This window comes from Mytilus edulis, chromosome 9, assembly GCF_963676685.1.
Source record: "Mytilus edulis chromosome 9, xbMytEdul2.2, whole genome shotgun sequence".
NCBI classification, from domain to species: Eukaryota; Metazoa; Mollusca; class Bivalvia; order Mytilida; family Mytilidae; genus Mytilus; species Mytilus edulis.
In genome coordinates, this window is record NC_092352.1 from 32,912,843 (window position 1) to 32,940,689 (window position 27,847).

Sequence of the window (27,847 nt, forward strand, 5' to 3'; positions counted from 1 at the left end):
CTTTGAAGCATGCCAAATCAATAAGCTTTCCTGCTTGATTCAATACATGTATCATACTTTAATATACATTCCATGTAACATGAATATTATATTTTTCTTGAAAGAAATTTTGCAAAATCATTGCCTTAATTCACAAAAATTAAAACTATTCTCAAAATTACTTCTTCCCTTTAAATAACATGCATGCTTCTTGACTAAAATTCATACCAACATTTTCCTTGTACAATACATGTATTCTTTTCCTTTTGAATAGGAGGTACTGGCATTTAAGCATTGAACTTTTAATAAAGGGAACACAACAGTAAAAGCCAATGTCCATGCTGTTATAACAAAATCTAATTTGTTGTTATTTCAAAAGGTCATCATACAAAACTTCTAATAAAATTTAACAATATTAGAACAACAAATGTTAATTCACTGATAAAAGGTTTTTTTAAATGTTTTCTACAAATAATCTTTCAATCTAAATCTTCCAGAATTTCATGATATCGTTAAACTACCTTGAAGAGCTTCCATAAACTTTTCATCTTCAGTTTTTAAAATATTTCCTTTCATAAGATCCAGAGGTCCTGGTCTGTGATTTAATTTGACGTTAAGATCATCTACAAGTCGAGCACGCTTCAATAAACGTTGTCGCTCATGTAGAGATGGGTCTATAGTGGTATCTGAAAAAAGGGAGGATCACATCATGCAAAGTCCTATATTGGTAGTACATGGTTAAAGTTTTGTTCTGGTACATGGTTAAATTTTTCTGTATGTACAAAAAATGTAATAATACATTCTGAATAAGAAGTGTGTTCAAAACAAAATAATATATCTAAACCATAATTTTACAAGTCCATGGTTAGTAAAATGTAGCAGCTCTTTTCCCTTCGCTTTTCATTTTTGATGTTAAAAAAGTGATAATTTACAAGGTATCTAACTGACATTTTCAAAAGCAGTCAATTTTCTGCCTAACTAACTTCCCTGTTTTGAGATCAATAACATGATGAATGAACACTTTACTGCTACAGAGAGGATAGTGACCCTTGTTAGAGACTGGTTATAAGAAAACATGTGTTATAAAGCATTAGTATATTAATAGAGACATGCTAAAGTAATAACTAGATCTGTAAGCATGCAAAGCTGTTGCCTTTGTGGTTTGTTTCACTTAAGTACTAGTTTTGGTGTTATCAATTTTCAAGAAAACCAGTACTTTCATAGTTGTGCACAGTGTTTTGTTTGTTTTATTATTCAGAGTGATAATGGTGATGCTATTTTGTTTTATATTTTACATCAAATATTGTAATTAAGTATTTTGGATACTAACTTCAATCTGTTGCTAACCAAGATGGCTGCCATTTCCAAAGTCAAATATTTTGAAAACCCTTGGCAATTTTGACAACTCAAAATTATTGAAAACATATATGTAAATCTGTAAATCTTTTTCTTTTGTTAAACATTTCTACTTTTAAGAATCTAAATTGATTTTTAAAAGAAATCTATACAGAGAATTACATGTTTATTTGACAGTTCATAGGCACAACCTGCTTAGTCTGCAATTTTGAAACTGTCTATGAAAAAGATGGTCAACAGCTACAGACTAAAGAGTTCAGCTTATGCTACTACAATTTTTGGCCCATTAAGACAGTAGTATGTATAAAGAATGTACACAGTTCATCATCAAATCAAATATGAATAGATCTTGTTGTAAGTACAGATAGATCAAAGGTCATAATCTAACTAATGACAAAACAATCAAAGGTAGTAACCAACCTACTGACAAATAAAAGTACATACATAATGAAAGATACTTCTTATTTGATTGATATATTATCACAGTTATTTTCAGGAATACAAATATTGCAAGTCAGCATATATAAAGCCAGCAAAAAGAGTGGATGTTACATCCTTTTTATAAAATACAATGTTTGTTTTAGTTCCAACAATTATGACAAAATAAGTGTTTGTTTAATTCAAATTTCAATAAGGTAGGTGTGCATCTGTGACAAATTGCTATTATAACTATCATATTCTAGAATTTAAAAATATTTGAAGTCTTTCCTTTTCCAAAAACACCAAACCAAGTTCAGAGATGCCATCATAGTAGTCTTTCCAAACAGTATAAGGAATACCAGTGAGATAAATGTTGGTTTTTTTTGAAAAAATGTTTAATGATTTAGCTTTTCATTCTTTTCACTTTGAAATAATCAGGTCTATCAAAATGTCTGCATCTAGCATTCAGGGCCTGATTTCAGCATAAGGCATCCCTATCATAACAGAAGTATTTCAACAATGTATGACTTCAAATACTGCCAGGTAGTGTAGAAAAATATTGATTAATTAACCAATATGATGAACTTAAGATACAGAGACGATCATAGACCTGTTTTTAATTAGCGAACTTATATTAATGCATATCTAATGAATATTCAGTTCTGTTTTAACATCTTAAGACAGAGAGTTCAGACTACATGAAAACTGATGTTGATGCAGGTTTAAGTATTCTTTAATTAATAGTTTTCCATCAAATGATAAGTTGGAATGGAAAGAGGGCCTGATATTAATCAACAACTCAAGGTTTTGGTTCAGTTCCAAAGTTTGATGGGATTCTTTGGCACTGTCCGCAGGTAATGTGTCATGTATTATCATACAATATACAATGACATACATATCAACACAATTATTTCTCTTCACATTTTTCTTCAATCTGATGGATATCTATTCATGGAGGCCAAAAGTTTAACAATGACAACAAAGAAGTCAGTAAATGTCAGATCAGTCTTGGTGTTGTGATGGTAAAAGTGTGTGACTTAGTGCCGAACTTATCTTATAACTATTGTATGGTAATATCTTTTTGTTTTTTTAGTTTTAAACATTGGGAAACAAGTTTTGCAACTTATATTAATCCCTTTCCTTTTTGCGGGTGCAAGTGCTGCCTTGTATAGGCATTAGCCTGCTCTTTTTCAAAATCTCAAAGGGTGTCTTTAACATGCAAGAGATATGGCTCTCTCTTAACACGGGTCAGCCACTTATCGTCCCTTTCCGAGGGACTATCATATGTTATTGTTTCGATTTACACCATCACAAACTTTATTTTAAAATTAAGTGCCCTTGTAAAATTTGAATATACCAAACAAAAATTGAAAATGTTTTCACTGAAAAGGCCACATTTCTAACTTTAAATACCTCAGAAATCACGAGAAATAGCTCGCACTTAAAATATTATGAAATAGAAAGGTTTAAATACTGTCTATAAGATAAAATCAATCAAAGTCAGGAAATTGTTCAAAAAATTTGAAACTTCAAAGTATCTTGATTATTTCAACACTATAGGAATTATTTTAGTACATTTCAAATATATTTATAGCCTTTCCTCCTCCTAAAAATGTGTCTTCCAATATGCCAAAACAGGTGTAAGCAGGCTGGACAATATTACATGTGTTAGACAACAATCCTCATTCATATATTTATCAATTTAATGCCACCTGTTTGATGTTTATGTCATTCAATGTATTTTGATCATACTTCTAAATGAAATAAAGCTTTTTAGTGTTAACAATTATTACCATCTAAAATATTAGTACCTTCACAAATCAGAGCCATGTACATTTAGTAATCTATAGGGAAATGGTATAAATCTCAGCAAATTAAGCAGCAAAAACAAGATGCACTTTCTTAAATTTAAATGAAGTCTAGACAGTGCTTTAAAGCTGCTGCAGTCAAAGCATATTTGATGAAAGTTTACTTGTAAATATAACTTGTAATTTCTCACTGTATGACTTATTTTGTTTTCACTACAACTACCATCGTTCTTACAAAATATCTGTGTAATTTTCTTAAATTTATGCCATACCTTCAAGAATGTGTTGCTGTACCAATTGTTGTCTGTCTGGTCTGTGGGATATTTTATATCGTAACAAGTCCCCTGTCTGAAAAGAGAGTGTAAAAAATAACATGAAATTAAAATCGAATTGAACATAATAAGTTCTATATAAATTTATATATGAGACTTTTTTTTCTTTTTTTTTCTCTTCAACATAGTTGTTTAAAGGCCTTGCCATTTAATACATGTTAAGACTGTAATGTTCCTGCGAACAAAAGTTTCAATGATAGTATATGGATCCAAATTCCTCCTTAATTCAGGTAGAGCAGAGAACAGCAGTCTACCGTGGGGCGTTAACATTATTTCATTTTACTTGTAATAATGTTCTTTTATCTGATTGTTATCTTTCATTGAAGCCAAAAGTTTGACAAAAATAAACCCAAACCATGTTTCAAATTTACATGTATATAAAATATCTATTAAAGATTTGAATTTTGGTAAGTCTTTTCTATTTGTGATTTCTTAAAGATGTTTATTTAAACCCAATAGATCTATATCATTACATTCTGTTCTTCTCCAAATAGCTTTTGAATTATTCACTAAGAACAATATCAATGATGCAGACTATACAGGTACTTGAATACTTCATGGGATGTATAAAGGTAGGACAAAAGTCTGGGCCAAAAAATACTATTGAAAATCAGTAAATATGCATCCATCTAGATACTTAAATACTTCATGGGATGTATAAAGGTAGGACAAAAGTCTGGGCAAAAAAATACTATTGAAAATCAGTAAATATGCATCCATCTAGATACTTAAATACTTCATGGGATGTATAAAGGTAGGACAAAAGTCTGGGCAAAAAAATACTATTGAAAATCAGTAAATATGCATCCATCTAGATACTTAAATACTTCATGGGATGTATAAAGGTAGGACAAAAGTCTGGGCAAAAAAATACTATTGAAAATCAGTAAATATGGGCAGAATCAATTTGCGCCAATGGCAGTTTTGAAAAGGTATTAATTGCGCCACTCTCTTTTATTTTGATGGTATTAATTGCGCCAATAAATGAAATGAAATTGCGCCACATTTACCTGTAAATATTTTTTACTTATATCATACCTGCACATGTTTTACCTATAGCATACATGTACTTTTATTAAAATTTCCACTAAAGATTTAATTGAACACTCATCAAATTTAAGAAAACTCACCAAAAACTAAATTGTTTAGTAATAGAATATTTTTTCAAGAGTCAAGAGTGTCTGATATACCATTCAAGAAAATAGAGTCTGATAGAGGAAAACCGGTCATCATTGTTGAACACAAAATCCGTCAGGCATTTGTACAGAAAACTGGAGAAATAAGGTGGAGATGTAACAGTTAAGGAAAACTGGAGAAATAAGGTGGAGATGTACAGTTAAGTCTTGTTGTGCTAGGTTATTCACAGATGAATCGTGTACAATTATTTCGAATGGAGAATTAGATTATATGTCATGAAACAAAAGTCCAGAAACAAGAACGTCAAATTTTGAGAACTGCGTGCAAAAGAAAAGCAACCGATATGTTGCCAGAGCGACCTTCTAAAATAAAAAAATTCAGAGCTCTTCAAAATTGAAGAAGAAAATTTAGAAAAGAAAGATTTAAGATATGTGCGTCAGTCAATGTATATGGAGAGAATAAAACTGCATCGGGCTCAACCTAAAAGTCAAGCAGAATTTCACAGAATATTGGATGATATTGGTGTTGTTACAAACAAAGATGATGACTTTGTATAGTGTAACGAGCTAGAAAGCGGGATAATTTTATGAGGATGATTACTTTATTGGCGCAAATGATACCTATAGTTTTGAAAATTAGGTGGCGCAAAAGAAGTATTGGCGCAATTAAGTAGTGGCGCAAATGAGTTACTTTTTGGCGCAAAAAGATATCGCCCGTAAATATACATCCTTCTAGATACTCGAATACTTCATGGGATGTATAAAGGTAGGACAAAAGTCTGGGCAAAAAAATACTATTGAAAATCAGTAAATATGCATCCATCTAGATATTTAAATACTTCATGGGATGTATAAAGGTAGGACAAAAGTCTTGACAAAAAAATACTATTGAAAATCAGTAAATATGCATCCATCTAGATACTTAAATACTTCATGTGATGTATAAAGGTAGGGCAGAAGTCTGGACAAAAAAATACTATTGAAAATCAGTAAATATGCATCCATCTAGATACTTAAATACTTCATGGGATGTATAAAGGTAGGGCAGAAGTCTGGACAAAAAAATACTATTGAAAATCAGTAAATATGCATCCATCTAGATACTTAAATACTTCATGGATGTATAAAGGTAGGACAAAAGTCTGGACAAAAAACTATTGAAAATGAGTAAATATGCATCCATCTACACATTACATGGTGTTATGATAACCACATTCTAATGAGATGATCATTTCCTTCAGTGAATGGTAAGTAACCAGGGGCCATATGGTTCTCGTCATATTTTATAAAGCAGGCATCTAATTTTTAATTAACCAGATGTAGGAGGGTGGAAGGCAGTGTTTATAATGTTTTTAAATTTAAAGATGTACACACAACAGATACTATTCTAACCATTTCTTAAACCAGCTGATTTTTGTCCTACAAATTCAACAGAACGTTGCACCCAAATTGCACTGTGTCTGTAAATACATGCTGATTTTGATGCGATTTATTATATACACAAGTTTGCACTTACGATCAAGAGTAAATAATGTTAAATCTAGGTAAGTCAGTAAACAAATAGACTGATGCTATCCTTATCTGACTTTCTGTGCTAAATTTAAAACAGGGCAAACCGTTTCATTTAATTAATTACGTAATTTTTAAGTCATTAAAATTCCTCATAAAATCTTTTAGAATGAAATAGTGAAATGCACAACTTAATGAAATATAAGAGCATGGGAGTACCCACTTTTCTTACCTGCCATTCCCTAACCAACAACAAGTTATGAATAATAGCAACGCAGTAAACTACTGTAAGCAGTCAACCAATAGAAAAGTAGATAGAGCTAGTTAACAATAATAATTTATGCAAATTTATGCAAAGAAATAACTATGTCAATAAACAACAATTAGTTCCTAATCGAAACACATCTGTGATAATGTACATTTGGAAAGGAGCATCCCATAAAGATTCCAACAAATTATCCAAAACCATTTAAAATCCCATGGGGCATACAAGTATACAAAACAAATACCACAGGATTGATTAAAGCCAATTTTCTTTATGCCATATTTATGTTTGTGGTATAATCAGTGCCATAACAGACAAAAGGACCTAAAAGCTCAACACATATATTTTGTCTTATTAGTTTATAACCAAGCGACAGTACTTTTGGTTATTATTACCTGTCTGACTGGGTTAACAAAATAAACAACAAATTGCACTAAAGAAAATCAGCTGATATTTAACTTTTCAATATTCTTCTAATAAGTATTTCAAAGCAGCTTACAAAGAGAACAGACTATAGTGAGCATTTGCACTTTCTTTGAAATTAAACATTTATACCAAAAATTCTAATATAGTGCTTCAAGAATGTTCATGACCTTAAGGCTTTACCTTACTCCAAAGCCTTTCACATTTCTATTTTTAGCTCAGTTTAAGCAATAAATGAAGAAGACATTGAGCATGTTATTATGATTTAGATAAAGAGAAATGTTGATCATGTAGTTAACATTAATGACAGATACCTGCATCCAAATTACATTTCTGTCAATGATAATGATAACTAAGAAATATGCTGACATTGCAATGAAAGCCTTAAGTTGTTTGACCCACATTTTCCTCCGGTTCATGCTAACCAGTACATCAATTTGAAGCTTTCATTCATTTACTATTGTTGTATATCATCTATTGTATATCTCATGAGACTAGAATATCACAGAACTGTAGAGCTTTAAGTTGGGAGATGGCTGAAGGAGGATGGTAAAGAGCATACGAAATATGTTTAAACTGTACCTGCTCAAAGTCAAACATAGTACATGAAGTCTTTAGTTTTATTTTGATATTTTTTATGCACTGTAAGAAATACAGTGTTGATGACAGATCTCTTGATGATTTCTTTAATTTTCTCATCTTTGGGGCAATCTAGAACTTGATATATTGTAAAGACAATTATTTAATGTTGACTATAAGAAGACCATGTCATTGACCTAAATGTCTTTTTTTGTTGTATTGGTGCTTCATTGGTCTGTGACTAATCCTTCAGCTGAGAAAAATGTTACCTTTTAGTAGAGATAGCCTCCTTTAGAGGACTGAATTATACAGAAAATACTGTCTTTCGTACAATTAAATCAACTGAATTGGGACGTTGCCTCCCCACCAGCACAGTATCAATACATGAAGGGGGTAAAAAAACAATAATGTTACCATTTGATTAAAACAGTATTGGCAAGTATAAACATTTTTGACAAAACACACATTTTTGACAAAACAACTAAAAGATATATTATAAGTTGTTAAGACAATTAAGTATATAATTGAAATATGTCTCCATACCATCTTCAACATTCATCTCAAAGGAGTCAATTTCCTGTCAATGACTGAGAACCAGTACAGATGACAATTCTCCAAAACAAATTGTTTCCTTAAGTGACATATAAATATAGGAATATAACGCTCCAAAAATAATAACATAAAGTGTCCAATTTATATACTCTGTACCATTTACTTCACATACTTATTCTACTTGAGTCGTTAAACAAGCAGAGAGGTAAATGTTTCTGAGATAATAACATATAATATTAGTCATCAAAGTACCAATCTACTATTTGTTCAAAGAGATTTTTAGTCCTTTCACCAATCACAATGGTTTGGATTCATTGGTACCTTCAAGTATAAAGTAACTGCACAGAGCAATGTATAAATGAATATTAAACCTATATAATTTAAAAGACTATCTAAGGGAGGCTGTAGTTATGGTCAGAGGCATGTTTAGGGCATATAGAGCTACATATAGGACAAATGTGTAAACTTCCAAATGCTTGGTTTCTAGATACCCCTCCAAAATCCTTGATCCACACCTGATGTAGATGTTTATCAAGAACACGATCATTTGTGACTTATCTAAACAGTTAACTAATATAATTTTAAAATAGACTTCATTGTTAGAATGATAGTTGTTACAAAATTGAAAGTTGCAAAATTTTACCTGCAGAAAAAACAAACTTTAATTACATTACTCTAGATAGAACAAATGTCAAATTCTTGTTAATTACCTGTGAAACATGTTTGGCACTGATTAATAAACATGCTTGACTTTTAGGACTTACAATCTCTGATTTACTCAACCTTAATCTAAATATCTTCACTTCAAAATCATTTCTTAAAATTAAACAGTGCATCTGCACATGGTTAATTTTAAACAGCAGATTTCTTATCATGCTTTGGAAAGAAACACTTTTATCAAGACCATTTTACTGAATTGCTTAGAAACAGCATCTTGCAAAGTCTGTTTATCATGCATTTATAGCACTTTTCTGTCAGAGCAATTGGTAAAAACAAGAGCCCTAAACGCTTTGATATATTATAGCCTTTTTTTTTTCCAAAACAAATAAAAAAAAGAAAATTTATTGAAAAGTAGCATTCTGACATCTTTATAAAAATCTAGTACCATTGGCCTTAGTTTGCTTAATGTAATTAAACTCCTCTAAGACACAAGGTCACAGATAAAAAACTTAAGCATAATAACAGCAAGGGGAAACAATTTTGGTTGAAAAAAAAGTACAGATCGCTGGTTAAATTAATTAGAGAGAAGTCAGGAAGAAAAGAAGCAGTTATTTTGGTAGAAGCTTAGTCATTATCAATATTACAACAATGTTAAGTATTTGCTCATTATTGATGAACATAATGCAATGAAAACAAAAGATAAGACCTGGGTGATTTTAGGTAAATAATTAACTGTTGATATGTACTAATTTACCCTTTATGTGGATGTATGAAACATATGGTCCTGTTTCTGATCAGACAGATACAGGGACTAGAGGTATGCATTGATCTGTTCAGCATAATTCTACAGCCAGTAATTCTCAATTATGCACAACATGATCGCTTAGAGATATGCAGCAAAAGACAAACTATAATACCTTTATGTTACTTTTATTAACGAAAACTAAATATAACGCTTTTAGATGATCCTACATTGACCTGACTTAGCATGTGTTAATCTTGGTCTGTTTTCATTTATTCTGGACAAGCTAATGTAAGCATTAGAAAAATAAACACACACAGATAAAAAAAAATACAGATTTTTTGTTCACAAAGAAATAACAGGACATTTTAATTGGACAATGGCATTTGTTAATTGAACAAGTCCACAGATGGTAGTCACAGAAGCCGAGAAGGTTGAAAGATATTTGAAATTTTGAATTTTGAATTTTGAAGAGTATTGCAATAGAATATGAATAGCAGTACCATATCAAAAGAGTCACCAATGCCACTTAATCTTTATTTTTCAGTTTTAACTATTGATTTTAATGGATCTGCTCAAAGTCACCAGTTAGGAGTGCATTTGCGAACATCAAATCCCAATTGATGGTGACAATTTTGCAAATATGATACATGTACTGTTATTCCTTAATTCTTTACAAACAGATGGTATCCATCTTAAATTCTAATGTTTCAGCTTAGATTGTTATGGTCCATTTCTAATGTTGTAAAATTATAAAACCATTGGCTCCTAGTTCTACTATATTTCTTCAAAGTATATAAAGATTTAATGAGTTAGGAAATTAGAGACTTGACTTTTTGAAATAAACAAGTTATCAAGATGAAAGAAATCTATTACTAAAGATAACATTCTATTATTTTCAAGCACCAAGTTTAAATTGATATTTAAGGAGGTAAAACTCAGCAATTTGATTCTGATTACAGTACAGGGTAAGACTGTCACTTCAGACTTTATAACATTGTCTTATAACAACCTGTATGTGGGTGTATGAGATGGATAAACAATTGCCTAAACCTCTGAAATTGTGCCAAAATTCCTTACTATTATGACTCAAGGACAAGTATTCCATAATATTGATCTAACACAAATTTTATCGCCTGAAAAGCAAGCGATAAAAAAAAATTATGGTATAAAAAGACCAATGATGTTGTTCTTCACAATAAAGTATAAAACTGTCTTTCAAGTAAAATTTGAAGGTTGCTTACCTGCTGAGGTGTAGTAACATTATAGTATTTTTAAATCTGATTGCTTTCAAAGATACTTCTTGCAAAGCCAAGCAAAAACATTTAATACAAATGCTGAAATGTTTCGCCAGCTTTACTTATCATGATTGCTTTTATGTTGAAAGTCTTTTTGATAAAGGTTTTACTACAAAATGTCACTCAAATTTATCATTATAAATGAGCCATGTAAATCAGGACAAGGTCAGAAGAACCCTGCCAGCCCAACATGTACAACTTACATCTACCTGATGTGGTATGATTGCTAACAAGACAACTATCCACCAGAGACCCAATGACAAAGATTTAAATTACTTGGCTATTTAAACAAAGTTACTATAAAAAATGCAATTATCTGCAATATAAAGCAGAGTTTATTGAAATATTGAAAATTGCAATACAAGGAGAATAATCCAGTGACCAAATTGACAAAATGCAAAATGTTTATAGCAAGATGTTAAAAAATTTGGATTCCACGTATTTCCTCTATGTTCAACACTTAGGTAAATACCAAGGAAAGCAGACTTTGAACCAATAAATGTATAACCAGATTATACATGAAAATTTGGCAAAAAAACTGTCATCAGTGACACAGTAATATGAATGTGGGTGCATTGGCAAATAAAACATCAATGTGTATCATTACAGTTTGACCTTAATATTATATAGTATAAATAGAATATCAATATTCCTTTGACAAAAAATAACTACTCATGACCTTGCAAGAACACACCTTAGCATAATTAATAGAACAAACTGGCATTTACAACTGGTGTCAACTGATTTCCTTCCAAGTGATTTATTCTAATCTAATTTTAGCATGAAATAGTGTACACAGGTTAAAGCTAAGTAGAACTAATGCAAAGTCTTCCAAAGGCTTAGCCTGACTGCCTGAGTTATATTTATTTCAAAACATAAAAATATTGTTAAAATATCTTTAGATAAAATAAGAATAAAACTGACTGGTTGTATGATATTTGGTTAACATGTTGTAAATGCTGTATAGCCAGCCATATCACTTTGATACCAATACAAATGTAATGATCATCATAGTAATGACTTCCATACTTATGTGAAGTCCTCAGCTTGATTCCAGTTCTATTTAAAGAATTTTATTTCATCATTGAGGCAAAACTGCTTCTGAATCTTGAAATAATCATTCAATAGATTTGAGTCATATTTCTTTAGAAACCAAAAGTTGCAGCATGAGAGAAGGTACGATATTGCCCCATTTTAGCCCCTGGAATTCAAAATTGAAACAAATTATAAATCTAGCAAATACAATCCTTCAGATGATCACAAGACATTAATTAGTCTGTCCGACATCAGTATTTATATTTTGAATTTTGTCTCACATTTTGGCTTTAAACTTTTTCGCATTTAAAAAATCTTGTTATCAATATTTAAATATAATATACTGCTTTATAAAAAATGATGTTTTGCTTCACAATTTATTTAGATTTTCTTTTGGTTCTTGTTCATATATGTTTTGACCCAAAAACCATGTACAGTAATGGCCATGATAGAACAACTACGGTACATACATTACAACATATTCATGATGTCATAGTGACATCACAAGTACCTTTCTGCAATAAAGTGTCCTGTTCATTTATCAATGTAATTTACGTAATTTACGTAATATTGAATCTTTACACTAAATCCTTTGGAAGTTTTTTTTGCAATTTCAGGGGTCAAATTATAATTTTTTCATAACTCCTCCTTTTATAAGAACTACAGTGTTTTAGTTTCAGACGACCAACCTGCATTGCTTTTTAACTATATCTATGTAGAGGTCATTTTTGGCCTTACCTGGTCTTACATAGTTCACCATCACAGGTAACATGGTGGACTTCATGGAAGATGACTCAGGAATTTTTATATGTTTTGATAGTCAGAGATAAGAAGAATTCCATGTAATGCAAAAAGCAGAACTATATAATGGAGACTGAGCAAAGAAGACTTGTTATCAATTATTTACAGAGTTCAAACATAACTTAATCATAGATGATATAAGATGCACCATCTGGTAGCCTCATTTATACTGACTGCAATATTTTCTGCAAATGTAACTCAGCAAAAACAAATGAAAAAGTAACATATATGTAACATCTATAGATCTGGATTATTGCCAAACCACCAGTGAACATCACAATAAATAGTTACAGATAATATGCAAGGATCTTTCTTTCCAAGTTGAAAAAAAAAGAAATTACCAACACCTGAAAATAACCTTCATTTGTTTGACCTTGCAAAATCAAGGTCAATGACCATCAAAGTATAGCTAATTTTCCAAAATACAAATCAAATTTGTTTCACATTTATATTAACGTTCTTGTGAATTCCTCAGATTTCATGCCAAAAAACATGGAAAGATCATTTAAGAACTCGGTGATAGTAATTGCTACTTGTAAACAGCCACTTCTGGACATCTAAATGATTATTGCTATAAGTATTAACCATTTGAACATTGGATTATTTAAAGACTTAACCTTGTTCTTTCACTTAAAATAAAAAAATATGCTGAAAGATAGATTTTTAAATTATAGCCAACAGGTTTTACAATAAGTTGTAATTAGTATCTACATGTTCAAAAACAAAAGTACAGATGTAATTGATAAAAAGGCAATCTTTCAACAAATTCCAGGAAATTTGAAAAATGAAGTTTTTTCCTTCATTTTTATAACTTAGGTACAAGGATACATAATTACCAAGATAATTGGTTTGATTAATTGATTGGTGTTTACCACCACTTTCAACACTATTGTGCTTTTTCATGACAGTCAGTTTTTTATTAGTGGAGGATGCCAGAGTGTCCGGAGAGAGAACCACTGACCTTCATCCATTGGATGGAAGTTAGTATATAATTCATCTGTGTTGTGATAAGAATAAACTGTTGATTCAGATATATTTTTGTTCTTTGTTACATGTAAACTATACAAAAATTTGAAAGTCAATTGACCATAAGTAACAAGGAGGGGCAGGTCCAAACAATCTCCATGAAAATGGGATGAAACATTTGTAATACAATTGGCTACCAAATACTATTGACTTATGATTTGGGGTTTTCCTTGTTCTGATCTACTCACAAACTTGAACATTTGTTGACATCACTGAGGACAAAACCAGCAAGCACAGGTGTAACCTCCAGAACTTCATCAAAGCTAGACAAAAACCCTGAAGTCATTTGTGTTACTGTAAGCAAGGTTACCTAGTACATGTATATAACATTTTTCATACCACTATTAAAACGATAGCCTTTCAGAAAAGAAATTTATATAAGTAAAAGCAATCCATACTGTATTTAAAATATATGACAGTTGTGGAGTGCATTAGACAAATTTTTGCAGTGAAATCAATATTAACTTATATTTTTGAAACAAGAATGCCATTGAGGAAATCTTCAAAACAATAACTCTTCAAAACACTTCTAACCATTGCCATTTTGAACCTTAATGTACCATGAACTCTTTGTACTTATAACTGCCTTTGAAATGGAAAATACCATCATTATCTCAACAACTTATTGTATAGACTGTGAAATTTCAATTTGATTCAAATCGTTGAAAAGATAAATAATGACTTTCACCTAAATGAAAGAACTTATAAAAAATCTGACAACCACTGATAAATAGCTTACATACACATGCCACAATTCACAAAAAAAGTCATACCGAGTTCCATTAAACATGTAAAAAAAAAAATCTCTGTTTATAGAATTTTTAAATGTTATGATAAGAACCAATCTTTTCCAAAAGACTGCACTTTCTATAACATTGGAACACAATGGAATGTTTCTAGTTCTAAAGATGCAAGAATCTTTTGTTTCATGGTCTGAACAAGATTTGGAAAAATTTGGGGGATATTTTAATGTTTCTAATGCACTTAAACTTTTTAACTGATTTGGACTTACAACTGTTTTGATTAAAGTGCCACTTAGGTGCAAAGCATAGGTGAAAACAAACTACTATTTTTATTTGAATTAAAACATTCTCATCAATTGCCTCTAACAAATATCTATTAGCATGGAATTTTATATTAGTCATTTTGTAACAAGCATGAAAGTTGGAATCAATTAGATAATCATTTCTTAAAGTACATTGACTCTAAATAGAAACATTTTTCTCATAAAACTTTGATTTTGATGTTGCTTATTGATAATGTAAACACATCATGAAGATTTATTCTGGATAGAGTGCCATGTTTTGTTCTTTCAAAGTACACTTTCTGTCAGGTGAGTTATTATTTTGGACCCAGCCATGATTGAATGTTAAGAAGAATCTTTGTAATGCGCCTAATACTGTCATAAGACTTTTTTTTCTTTACCATTAGTAGCTTGTCAAGTTTTAGGATTTTGGCGTACTTTTCCATCAAGAGAAGATGAAATGTACTACTGTGGATTCATCTATTTCTTCGTTGTTACCAATTTTTGTGGATTAAGAAATTCCATGCATAATAAAAAATCCAGTTTTATCAAACCATTCTTTTCAAAGGAATAAAAAGCAACAATAAACAGCCGAAAGTTACTATTTTTGTTTTATAATAAATTTTGATCAGATTACTAAACTATTTGCAAGGTAGTGCAATAGAGAAGCAGACACATAACTGCTTCAGATGAACTGTACCAAGCAGATAACTAACAAAACATTTAACAGTACTGTATATACACCAACCTGAAGAAAAAAATGCAATATAACCTTCTAGCAACCTTGAACAAGGTCAAGAAAGCATCAATTGAAATTAGAAATCTCTTTAACAATAGGTAATCATTAACAAATAATTAACACAACAGCAGAAGAAATAACCTAATCAAAGATATCTGTAATTGCTGACAGGTATAAAAGTAGAAGTATTTCTGTCTCAGACAGACCTACTATTTGAGTGACAAGAAGATCTGACTTGCTGCCAGATTTCAATCATCAACTTAATCATTATTTCATTCCAACAGCCTTTCTTCTTATACAATTTTACTGAATCGTAAAACAAATCTTTCAAAAGAACTATAATCATTCCTTTATTCTTTTGAATAAAAGAAGAAAAGAAAAAAAAAGAATCAATTTGTCTTTTTTCAAACAACCTGCAATGCTGTTATTGCAATCAGCATTAAATTATATGAAACGTGACAATTGTTAATAATTCTTAATGACGTGACAACTGTTGAGTTAATTCCTGGACAAGAGCTGCCAACTTAGTGCACTCTCTCTCTTACCACATAATTGTGTAGGTGTCTAATTTCCTACACCATCCACTACGTAAACACTTCTATGATGTAAAACGCATGCTGACATCATCAAACAGATAAAAAAAAAATATACTTTTCTCCTCAATCTTTATAATTCTAAGGTATTTACTGATGCTTCCAAGTAAACAAAAATGCTTTAATCAGCAGAAAAATAACTGGCGACAGAAAATGACTTGCACATGTACCGATTTTCTAAATGATACATCTGTTTGTTTGTTTGTCAGTCAACAAGTTGTTTTTGCTCAATGTAATTATTTTCCAAGTACAATTCAGTAATAAGGTAGATCGGAATACAATATAACTGTGTAATTAGTGTAAGCTTGTTAATAAGACATTGCCCATTTTCTTCTTGACAGAAACATGTTTTAAGTTAATTGACCAGCAGCAGTGTGAAACTTAGTTACCTTGTGACTTATATTAACATAATGGGAAAATAAACTTCATCGCTTAAACTTAAATGTTGTTATTTATATTTCATTTCACTTGAAAGCATTCAAAAAAAGGTTTTTATTGAATTTGAATATAGACCACTTAATAGAAGGCAAGCACTGAAAGTTTGACTCTGTCAAGTCATGTAGAATAAGACTATACATAAATGTCTTTGACAACTGTTCAACTCTCCTTACCTTAGCTCTTTCTAATGATTTTCTCTGTTCTGCAAATGCTGGAGGGGTTTTCAAAGCTTAAAAAACAGAAGTACATCACATGATCAAAAACACCTGTCAATAATTGGTAAAGTCAAATTCATTTATTTCATTTAGATTTCTTTAACCATCTACACAACCCGAAAACAATCCTAAGGTATTATGTTATAAGAGGAAATATTGGAAGAATTCTCTATATCTTGTATTTAAGATGTTTTTACAAATGTATTTAACCTCCATAACATCTGGGGTACCTTATTAACTTCATCAATAAAATCATTAACCTATTTTCAATGATGCAATTCCATCAAAAGGATATATTATTGGTTCTTAAATATTTACACATTTTCTTGTTATCTTCATTTTTGAAGTTTGTAGTCTGCCAATGTTTGCCAATGTTTTGATCTTTTATGTTATTGTTTTCACCGTGTTTGAAAAATAATTAGAATATTTATAATGTGATACATAATTACTGAAGATCTCAGTGAAGAGAAGTTGCAGTAAATAAATTATATTTTACATGTACAATAATAAATGGATTGATTGTTTGCTTGTTGCTTGACATCTATATGCAAGTATTTCATGCATATTCAGGACAATAATTGGATGTAAAGATACAGTATATACACCAACAATAACTACATTATATCACATAACTTTTAGTATTTGATTAACACAAATAATTCAGGCCCTATACATGTAATTGAAATGTGTCACAAATCCTGGATTTTGATTGGAACTTTTTGGAAGAGGGCAAATCAGCTGATAGCTTTCTTCAATCTGTCATGTTGGAAAAATATTATTCATAATTATTAAGAGACTATACATTTCATCAGAGATGTGTGCATTTTTGTCAGGTGGTCATGGTTTCTCTGTACATTTCCTAAGAGATGAGTAGTAAAATCTAGGGAAATGTGTTGTCTTGCTAATGCAGTACATTCCTTTGATTCTTATCCTCTTTAGATATAGTGTATAACGTATAAACCAATGAATTTGTTTTTAAAATCCTATAAACTATTTCATTGAGGCAAAAATTCAACTATGCTATTTTGAAATATGCAATCAACAACTCTTACAGTAAAATAAATTTTTAGTAAGTGATGGATATAGATAAAATTTAGTTCATGATACATACGTGGATATATGCCTTGGTCTACAAGTTCAGTTACAGATCTTCTCATCATCAACTTTCGCTTCAATGCTACAAATGGAAAAACAGCCATTTTATTATAAATTTTACATACATACGTAAAAACATACTGCATAACCAGATCTGGTTACAATTTCTATTTCTCCTAATTCATTAATTCGTACATAAAAGGTCTGTTTGCATGATTCATTGACTTGCTTGGTAATCTTTTTTTCTTTTTCTTATTAAGTCTATTAAGAAATATTCTGCATGAACTATTTTATATTTGTTTGTCAATTTTGCTTCCTTTTTTTCTCTCTTTTTTTTTTGCATTGTCTGAAAGAAACCATAAGCACCTATATTACACCCCTTATTTGTATTATCAAGTGTATAGTCATACAAATTATACAAGGAGGGTACTTGTAATCATGTGGTACAAATTTTTGAGAATTTATGCATAAAAAATACAATTTTTATTAACTAAAACATAAACAATGAAATTCCAGGAACCAAGTAAATTGGAGACAACTTAACTAAAAAAACCTGATTTTTTTCAGGTTTTTTTTTGGGGCAATCTCACAATGTTTTAAATCTAGTTTTCTGTTCTGCTTTTATTACATTATAAGTTGTACAGGATTAGTCTACACTGTAAATAGTTTGTTCTTTCAAGGTTAATTTCCACCTGTTAACTTTATTCAGTTAAAAAAAAAAAGTATGACATTAAGTGCATGAACATTAAGACAGCATATTGTGGATTCATTGTTTTTCTTTGGATACCAATTTTCGTGGTTTTATGGGTAAAAGACTAACCACGAAATTGAATGTTCAAAATGACACATTTCCTATAGGTTTCTATACAGACTTCGCCAGAACAACAAAATTACATATCCACGAAAATACAAGTTATCCTTATTCCACAAAAATTGGTACCCACGAAAATAGATGAATCCACTGCAGTATTGCTATTTTGTCTTTTTTCTTTAAAAAAAAGTATTACGTACATTCTTTATTTTTATCCATGCTTTGTTGTAATGACATTTCTTCTAATGTTGACTGTGGACTTGTTGGTTTTTCTTCTTCTCCGTTTAATTTAGGTGTTGTCCCATCGGCTGCAGCAGCTTTTGCTTTCTCTGCTTCCATCCTACAGTCTTTACAATAAAACTTATGGATGTACTGTATAGCCTCTTGATCTAGATGTGCCCCACCCCCATATAGGGGGGACCAACTGGAACTACTGCTAGAATCTGGAAAAAAAAGTCTATGTTTAATCATGTGTGCTATTAACCTGCAAAACATTCAAACAACAACAAAAAGTTATGGTCAAAAATGAAATGTCCCCTCCATAATTCAAGTTTACTTACCCCTTTGGAAATTTTCACTGTTTCGTTCTACTTATAATGGGGGAAAAAATGAAAGCAACACGACGTTTGTCTTAAGCACTTTTCTGGATTTTTAATAAGTTATCTATTTACACTCCTAATTCTGTGAATGCATATAGGGGTTTGTTTATAATGCCAAAGCAGTACATGTGGACACACACTATAATTTGATTGTGACTTATAATTTCCTTGTTAGAAAAAAGTGTAAATTGTATGAAGAAATATGTAAAGGTTCCATGGAGTCCTTTATCACCTTTGTGATGGCAAATGTCACAGTACAAGTTAAAAGTAAAAATGCCAAAATATTTAGTCTACTTATTACTTACATAAACAAAATAATACAAAAAACGTTCAAAGAAGTTAAGTTTTCTATAATTTATTGGAAACACAGGCTGCCATAGATCAAGAAAACATACAACCATTCTGAATTAATTGACCAGGGAAGAAAAGAAAGTATGCTTCAATCAAAACATAAAAACAGAAATGTTAAAACAGGAGCACTCTGACATTTCCAGAGTATTTTTACACCTGTCAATCAAGTACAACCTTAAATCTGAATATTACTGCAGTGATAAAATTTGATATTCAACAGATATGTAACAGTGACAGTTTGGTAGTAAAATATACAGGTTTAGAGCAGATATATATTTTCATTCAAAAAATCAACCACTTTTATGTCTTAAAGAATTTCTTGCCAAACTTCAAATTGAATATGCTAATAGAATTAAACAACATACATTTACTAGTTGAAAAGACAAAAAAAAAATCAAAAATACTTATAAGACTTACAAAATGTGAATCCCCTACCAGTAAGATCAGTGAACCTTTTCAATGGTACAACTTCTGTTTGAACTCAGGACACCAGAAGATACAAGATTGTTCAAGAACACACTTATAAGAATACAAACAAAAAAGCATATTTGATATGGGGTATTCATCTTCAACAATATCTGTACATGCACAGCAAAAAAAATCATATACAAGCTTTTATTGTTGTTTTTAATGTAAATTAAAGTGCATCTTCAGTTTAACATGTTTTACATAATATACTTGCTGCTGAAGATCTATTATCTTCTATTATATAATGGTTTAAAAGCAATCAATTTTAAAATTTCGGCAAAACAAATTTCTGTCATAATTAAGTTTTTGTTATTACCACCTACAACTTTCTATCATTGTGATATATAAATACAATATAATCAGCTATACAACATTTTTTTCAAAACTTTAAATCAATCAGCCATCATAAAATAGTTCTGTTAGAAACTTAAATCTTTTATAATGAATCCACTTAAACAAAACCTTATGTACAAAAGTTTAGTGAAATGAAACTTCAAACAGAAGTCATACCTGTTAAGACAGTCTGAACTTGTGCTTCAAATATTTACTACAAGTGCCATAAAAATAAACACAAGTTAATTAAAAAAATTTACATGTTTCCAGAAATCTTGCAGAAATATAAACATTATCTTAACTATTCCCTTTTAACTAAAAGATTGCACTACTTACTAATAATCATTTACCAGACTTCAAATTGACCATTTCCAGGTCAGGTTGTGCTTTATTGGATTAGTAGATTGGTTCTGTGGATTGGAATTAATGTCTCCCCACTATATAGAACACTTTCTAATTAGCTGATTAATATATCAAAAGTGGAAATCACCAGCAAATTTAATTTGACTTCATTTTTTTTAAGTCTTACATTTCCTTATCCTGATTAAGGAAGTAAATATGACATTTAAAGAAAAATTATAGTATTTATTGTTTATTGCATTATTGACATACAACATTTGTCTATTTATAGAATCACAATACTATCATTTTCTTTCAATTTAATTGCTGTGTGTGGTAGGATAAAAGCAACAACAAAAATCACCACGGAAAAAAGAATTGAGAAAAAAAATTAGTCAAATAATCTTCAAGAAAACAGACTTAATTCAAAATAGAAGCCATAAACTTGTTATTAAAAGTACATTGTAAAATACATAATTACATTTTGACATTAATGATTTTGCAATATTAAGCAGAATGCAACATAAATAAACATTTACTTTCAATTGTTCAATTCTTTTTTTTTCACATTTTTTTCTCTTCTAAAATTCTAAATAAACTTTATTTTTTTAAACATCTACGTATTTTATATTATTTTCTTTTTCCATATTGTAAATTAAACACAGATAAGGGTAAACTGTATCCCAAAAAGCTGATTATGAAAACCACTCTGTTCCATCATGCAAAAATCATCAATTTTAGTTTAGAAAATAACAAAAGTTATAAAACTGCAGTTATTTTACATATTTATAATAATGACAATTATCCAATATGTATATAATAATATTCAAACATTTTTACATTCAATGTTATTGATTCTTATCCAAGTCTGATGTTCTTATCATATGGTTAATTAGTCAAGGAAATATCAATTAACAATCAGAAGAAAAAACTCTATGCTATGCTAAATTGCTAAATCAGGCAGAATTAAGAACATCAGCTATATGTTTGAAAGTCATGTAATGATCGTTGTACAAAAGAAGCATCAAAAAGACAATATCCTTCTCTCTAAATAGTACTTCTGTTAATGATCCTTGTAATCAATGTAAGCTTTCTGTTTGAACTGTCATTAGGAACTAGCACTTTTCTTAATTGTAGCTGTACAAAAATGCACGAATAATCCTTGAAAATGTGATTAGCTTCCCATGTCAACTAAGAATAGATGTACAAAGTGCATTGTCCTAAAAAATGAGATTGCTTAGCACTATTGAACAAATATTTACAAAACGCATTTCTAAAAATATGATTGTTTAATCAATTCAACCCAATAATGACTATACAATTGAACCAAGATGTATAAAATACATTGTCCTCAAAAAGGCACAGCAAAAGCTAATACAAATACATAACAAAAATATTTACATACATTTTACGTCCATCAAGGAGATACCAATACATGAGTATGAACATAAGATATCAATTTTCTAAATTTTAAACACATCTATATGTCCTAATTCTGAAAGTACTGTAACATCCTGATGCACTCTCCAAACACCTTGTAAAACTGACAACAGCAAACACCTCCATTAATCTGCTTAGAAACAGCAAATGTTACGTTCACTGGTGCAACTGTTTAGCATTTAAATAAGGTCATACAGGTACTTAAACAAAAGCCTATTCTGTAGGTACTATAACAAGATGAGTACATACTATGTGTAAAGACTTTCAAAATGTCTATTTGACTGACAACAGCAAGCGACTCAATTAAACAGTCTAGAACAGAGATCATTTTGTTCACCGGTGCAACCGTTTAGCAAATTAATTAGGGTCATACAAGTACTTGTAAAAAGACCTTTTTCTGTAGGTACAAATGTACTAAAACAAGATGGGAACACACTATGGGTAATGTCTATTTGACTGACAACAGCAAGGGACCCAATTAACCTATAACGAAACAGTAAGTGTTAAGTGCAAAAAGTTTGCAAATTAGCCTGGTTCATACAGGTACTTGCACAAAGATGCACACTGTCTTTTGATTAGCCTACTTTTAAATATCAAAGCATGAGGTAAGGGTATGAAAAACATTGCATTTAGTCTAAAAGTAAATTCCCTCTGGGTATGGGGGAACCACAAATGAGAATCAGAGGAATTGTATAATTCCTATCATTTTCACTGCAGAAAATCAAAGCAGATTTTTATAACTTCTTTCAGGTGATTATTCGTTTACTGTCAGAAATAATTGAATTATACCAAATTAACAAAAGGGTTACCTAGTTGAATGGACAACTTCCAAATTTTTTTTTTCTCCTTTTTTCAATTTTCTAAAGACTATCATGGTCAAGGACACTCTCTGCCCTGTATGCCCCAAGGTAAAGGTCACTAATGTAGGTAGTTAGCCTTTATAAAGTGTTGCTTTTTTGTGATCAATTGTTCATATGATGTCTTTGCTGTATTATACAATCTGTTCTTACTATGAGAAATCAATATTAAGTCCATATGGACATTCCTTTTATAAAATTTTATTTCCTCCTAACGCTTGCACAGTACATATAACTTGAATGTTTTCAATGTTTCCATTACAAATATAACTTTGGACTGAGTAGGCTCTTGTTGCATTACATAACAACTGCATTTTAAGTATTGCAACTCACTGTATGACAACAGTGGTTCCAGCGCTACTTTTAGAATTTTTGTTTTAAAGAGCACTGGTTAATAATGATCTGCAACAAAATCCAAATTGTTATTTCTTGAAAAACTGTAAATGCATTAAGTCCCTCATATTACTTAAGATAAGTTGAGCAAAAGGTCTATGAATAAAATAAATGTGGGCAAAAAACAAAAAAATAAAATTCATGTTACCTATCATACTTATTCATAATGTCAATACTGAGTATAGAGAAAATCTTTAAGTAAACATAAACCCTATGTATTTGATTATTGGCCATCATCTAACACTGTGGACAAACATAAGTATCTAGTGTTATGTAGATAATTATAAATAACTGCTGTACAAACAGATTAGCCTACATGTACATGTAGACAGTATTATATAATCTCTAACAATGTGTTACCATCATGTCAATGTTCAGAATTTCGGGAAAAACGTGACAGCAACTAGGAAATAACTTCATATTTCTGCAGAATCCTCTAGGAGTACTCATCTTCAGAAAGTACAAATGCTTTGTCTATTCAGACTGTTAAATATGACATGTATTAGCTTCACATATTTATCATTTTCTAATGAAAAGATGCCTTAATCTATATAAAAATAATTATAATAATTTGCTGATTACATTTAAAATCTTAGCTTGCTTATTTTTTACTATCATGAGATCTGCTTTTTTTTAAAACTATATGAACACTGGTATTTATATTTCACTTGGTAAACAAAAATCCTGGTTTCACTTTCTGGAAAATGTGTATAAATACTAAAATTCTTGGAAAAACCATCATTCTCTGTTCATGTTTTTTTACTGTTTCTGGTATAGCACAATGATAGTATTCCATCCTTTACTCTGATTGCTGAAAGGTTTCACCTTTATTATAAAGGAAAGTTTAAAAATATATTGAACAAAGTACCACAGACAGAAAGTTATGTTTTTTGTTCCTCAACCATAACAGCTGGCATTTGCAATGCTTGATCAAATGTATAATAACCTCAGAAATTACAAAATCCAATTCATTCTGACCACAGACAGGATGCTACCTCTAATCTTCAAAAACTTGATTTTGTTATCAGATGTTAAAAAAAATGACTGCTCCTCACTGTAACCATAACAGCTGTTGGTAGTAGATAAAAATGTCTGGCCATTAGTTTACTATTATATCTTTTATTTGTTTACATTACTTTTACCCTAATATCACGAGGCTTACAGAAGATTCAATTTAAATAATTTAAAATGACAAATTAAGACACAATTATTTTTTTTTTTTTTTTACATTTTAAGAACAATAAGTTGTGCAACACACATTAATTTAATTGATTCTTTTAAATCTTTTATAGCATTTGGAGTAGTAACTAATTTCAGGTAAATGCACTCTCTCCTTCAATGATACTAAATGTAGCAAAAAACGTTGGGAAAGCAGTGTGTATGGTTGGTGAAAATCAGTAAAACAAACCAATATATCACATGCTAGACTAACCATTTTGAATAAAAATTTCTAAAAAACTTTAGTGAATATGATATACTTACAGGCTAAATGAAATTTTCACCAGCCTAAGCTGTTTTACTAAAACATTTATTTTGAAATCTGACATCTCATGAAGGGAAATCAAAATCCTTGCAGAAAGCGATTATTTTCAGAATTCCCATGTCCAATTATATTTTTATGGACACAGTATATATATGTAAGACTCACTCTCTCTGATAAGTTTTTCAAAATGTTTCAAGTTCTATTCTCCTAACTATCAATCTGACAACAATGCCAGTATTGGGTTGACCAAATGTATTCCTTATTTCAATATTTGTATTGAAAGACCTGATTTGAAAAGCTCTCCTTACGAATTCCCTCAGTCAAATTCTAGATATGAAATGATCAGATATGACATTAAATCTAAACTATTTTCCTGATAAAGAGATATATTTTACACTTATCTCCCATCTACACACATAAAATTGACACTTCTAAGAACATAGAAATATTGACTTGTCTGTGATTTATCATTTACTTTATTATTATCTCTTAACAAATGCCATGTTCAAAAGAATTCAGTGCAGAAAGTATAAATAAAATAATGTTTTTATATATAAATATATATAGCATATTTCTTAATCTTATCTAAAAGAAAAATAGATATTTTTTCTATGATATCATGTCTATGATTATGATCATCAGAAAGAATCCAGAGTTTCCCTCAACAAACGATATCCCCATTATATGAAACACATTCCTATATGATATCATCTTCAAAGTTTCCATGACTAAGTTATTCTCCTCCTTCCAACACAAACACACACATAAATAACAAAGCAAATAATTGAATAAGTCTTTATGAAAAGACTTAAGCCGACTGATTTTTACAGTTTGTTCTTATAATGTGGTATTTCACTACTGTCCCATGTTAGGGGAGGGTTGAAAGCTCACAAACATGTTTAACCCTACAACATTCTATTAGTGCCTGCGTTCCAAGTCAGCAGCCTGTAGAGTGTAGTTCGGTGTTTGTAGTTGGTTCATGTCTATCATATTTATTTTTCGTAAATTGTTTTGTTAAACATCAGGACGTTGGTTTTCTTGTTTGAATTGTTTCACATTTTTATATAGGGTCCTTTTATACTTGACAAAATGGTATGGGTTTCTATTATTGTCGAAGGATGCATGGTTGCCTATAAATTGCTTATTGAAACCCACTTCATTTGAAATCTTGTGAATAGTTGTCTCAAGGGCAATCATGCCACATCTCCTTATTTTTATATAAATAAAATCAATGTACAAGATCAGAATTAGAGTTTAACATTAAAAATTTGATAAAATTAACATGAATTCAAATGAATTTTTAAACATGTATTAATAATTCTATTTCTTTTTTTCTATTCATCACATGCAACCAAAACCCTCAAACCAACCTAAATATATAGAAATATTGCATATCAAGTTAAACAAATATCAATTAAATATTAAGTGATCACCCACACCATCAAGAGCACACAAACCTGCCGTGTAACTTAGGGTATTTTTCTAACAAAAGGAAATACTTCAGAGTTTTTCTTTCAGTTACATAAGGGAAATAATTATCAGGAAATTTCTTCATGTGGTCAAAATCAAAAGCAAGACATAAACTGTTTACAAATTTTATCAGTAAACTGCACTAACAGAACTCTGAGCATGGAATCTGTGTATGGCAGGTTACCGGTTGTCTTATCTCTAAACAACATTTTTCATTATGTAAATAGATGAAAAATGCGGAATGTTTATTTTGAACATACTTACAAAATATAATACAGGATTACAATAAGAAATTGGAAAAAGGTCAACTTTCTGTTTCACATCTTTAGATTTTTTATTTTGATTAAATAATTTTTACTATCATGCCAATTATCCTTTTAAATGCTTTATCAACTTTTCATTTAATAAATTACTGCTATGTAGTTATGTACAGGAAGGCTCCAGGCTGTATATAAACCAATACTTCTACATCCAGGGATAAAATCAAAATAAATAAACACTAAAATCTATCATATAGAATAGAATAAGGCAGATTTATTGTTTCTGGGGCAGGGTTATCTTGAAATGATAGTAGGTTTGAAGTGATGAAGTAGAAAGTTTATCTGTAGCCTTTCATTACCTATCATTACGGCCAAATGGACAATTATCAATGCTTTCAATCATAACAAGACATATTGTTGATTGGACCACTTTAGATTAAGTCACTGATTAAAACTTTTATTTATCTGTTGTCTTTGAAAATAGCAAAAAAAACATCACAGCCTTCCAATCAAAAAAGAGAATTTAGCTCAAGGTCCATATTAAATGTATACAATATTTCAACAGCTACATCATTTTCGTGTTATACAGTACTGTAAGGAAAATATGTTTACTCAAATAAATTTCATCAGATACTGATTAAATAGATAAAAAGAAATTGTTGTTAAAAGATACTTTTATGCATATTGTAACTGTATATTACAGAGAAATTTCTCAATTAAGAAACATGGAAATTTCAAATTTAAGAATTGTTTTCCCAATAATGCATCTGATATACAGAATCGCAAAAAAACATATTAGAATTTACTTCATTAGAAATGCAAGCTATTGGTCTCTTTGGTCAATGACAAATAAATGAAGTAATGGTTTTGTCTATTTACTAGGTAAATTGTTTTACCTTGCAACTCTTGTTTAATATTTGAATTTTTGGGCCTCTCAACTACAACATCATGTCTTTCTAGTTCAAATTTCTAATTTTTATTATAATATTTTGAAATCACTTCAAATTTCTGTTTTTCT

At 30.2% G+C, this 27,847-nt stretch overlaps 1 protein-coding gene across 8 annotated transcripts in view; it reads right to left on the reverse strand.

Moving 5' to 3' along the window:
• Nucleotides 1-27,847, reverse strand: part of LOC139488171 (myocardin-related transcription factor B-like) — a 71,574-nt gene that overhangs the window by 11,181 nt on the left and 32,546 nt on the right. For 4 of the 8 annotated variants that reach the window (XM_071273612.1, XM_071273613.1, XM_071273610.1 and 1 more), the window contains 5 exons: nt 19,037-19,279; nt 18,042-18,107; nt 16,889-16,944; nt 3,836-3,911; nt 501-665 (listed from right to left, as the gene is read on the reverse strand). In XM_071273612.1, coding sequence (XP_071129713.1) covers nt 501-665; nt 3,836-3,911; nt 16,889-16,944; nt 18,042-18,107; nt 19,037-19,175 — 502 coding nt within the window. In that variant the 5' untranslated portion in view covers nt 19,176-19,279. The remainder of the gene's footprint in view (nt 1-500; nt 666-3,835; nt 3,912-16,888; nt 16,945-18,041; nt 18,108-19,036; nt 19,280-27,847) is intronic. The other 4 variants (XM_071273617.1, XM_071273616.1, XM_071273614.1 and 1 more) reach the window with 1 other exon arrangement.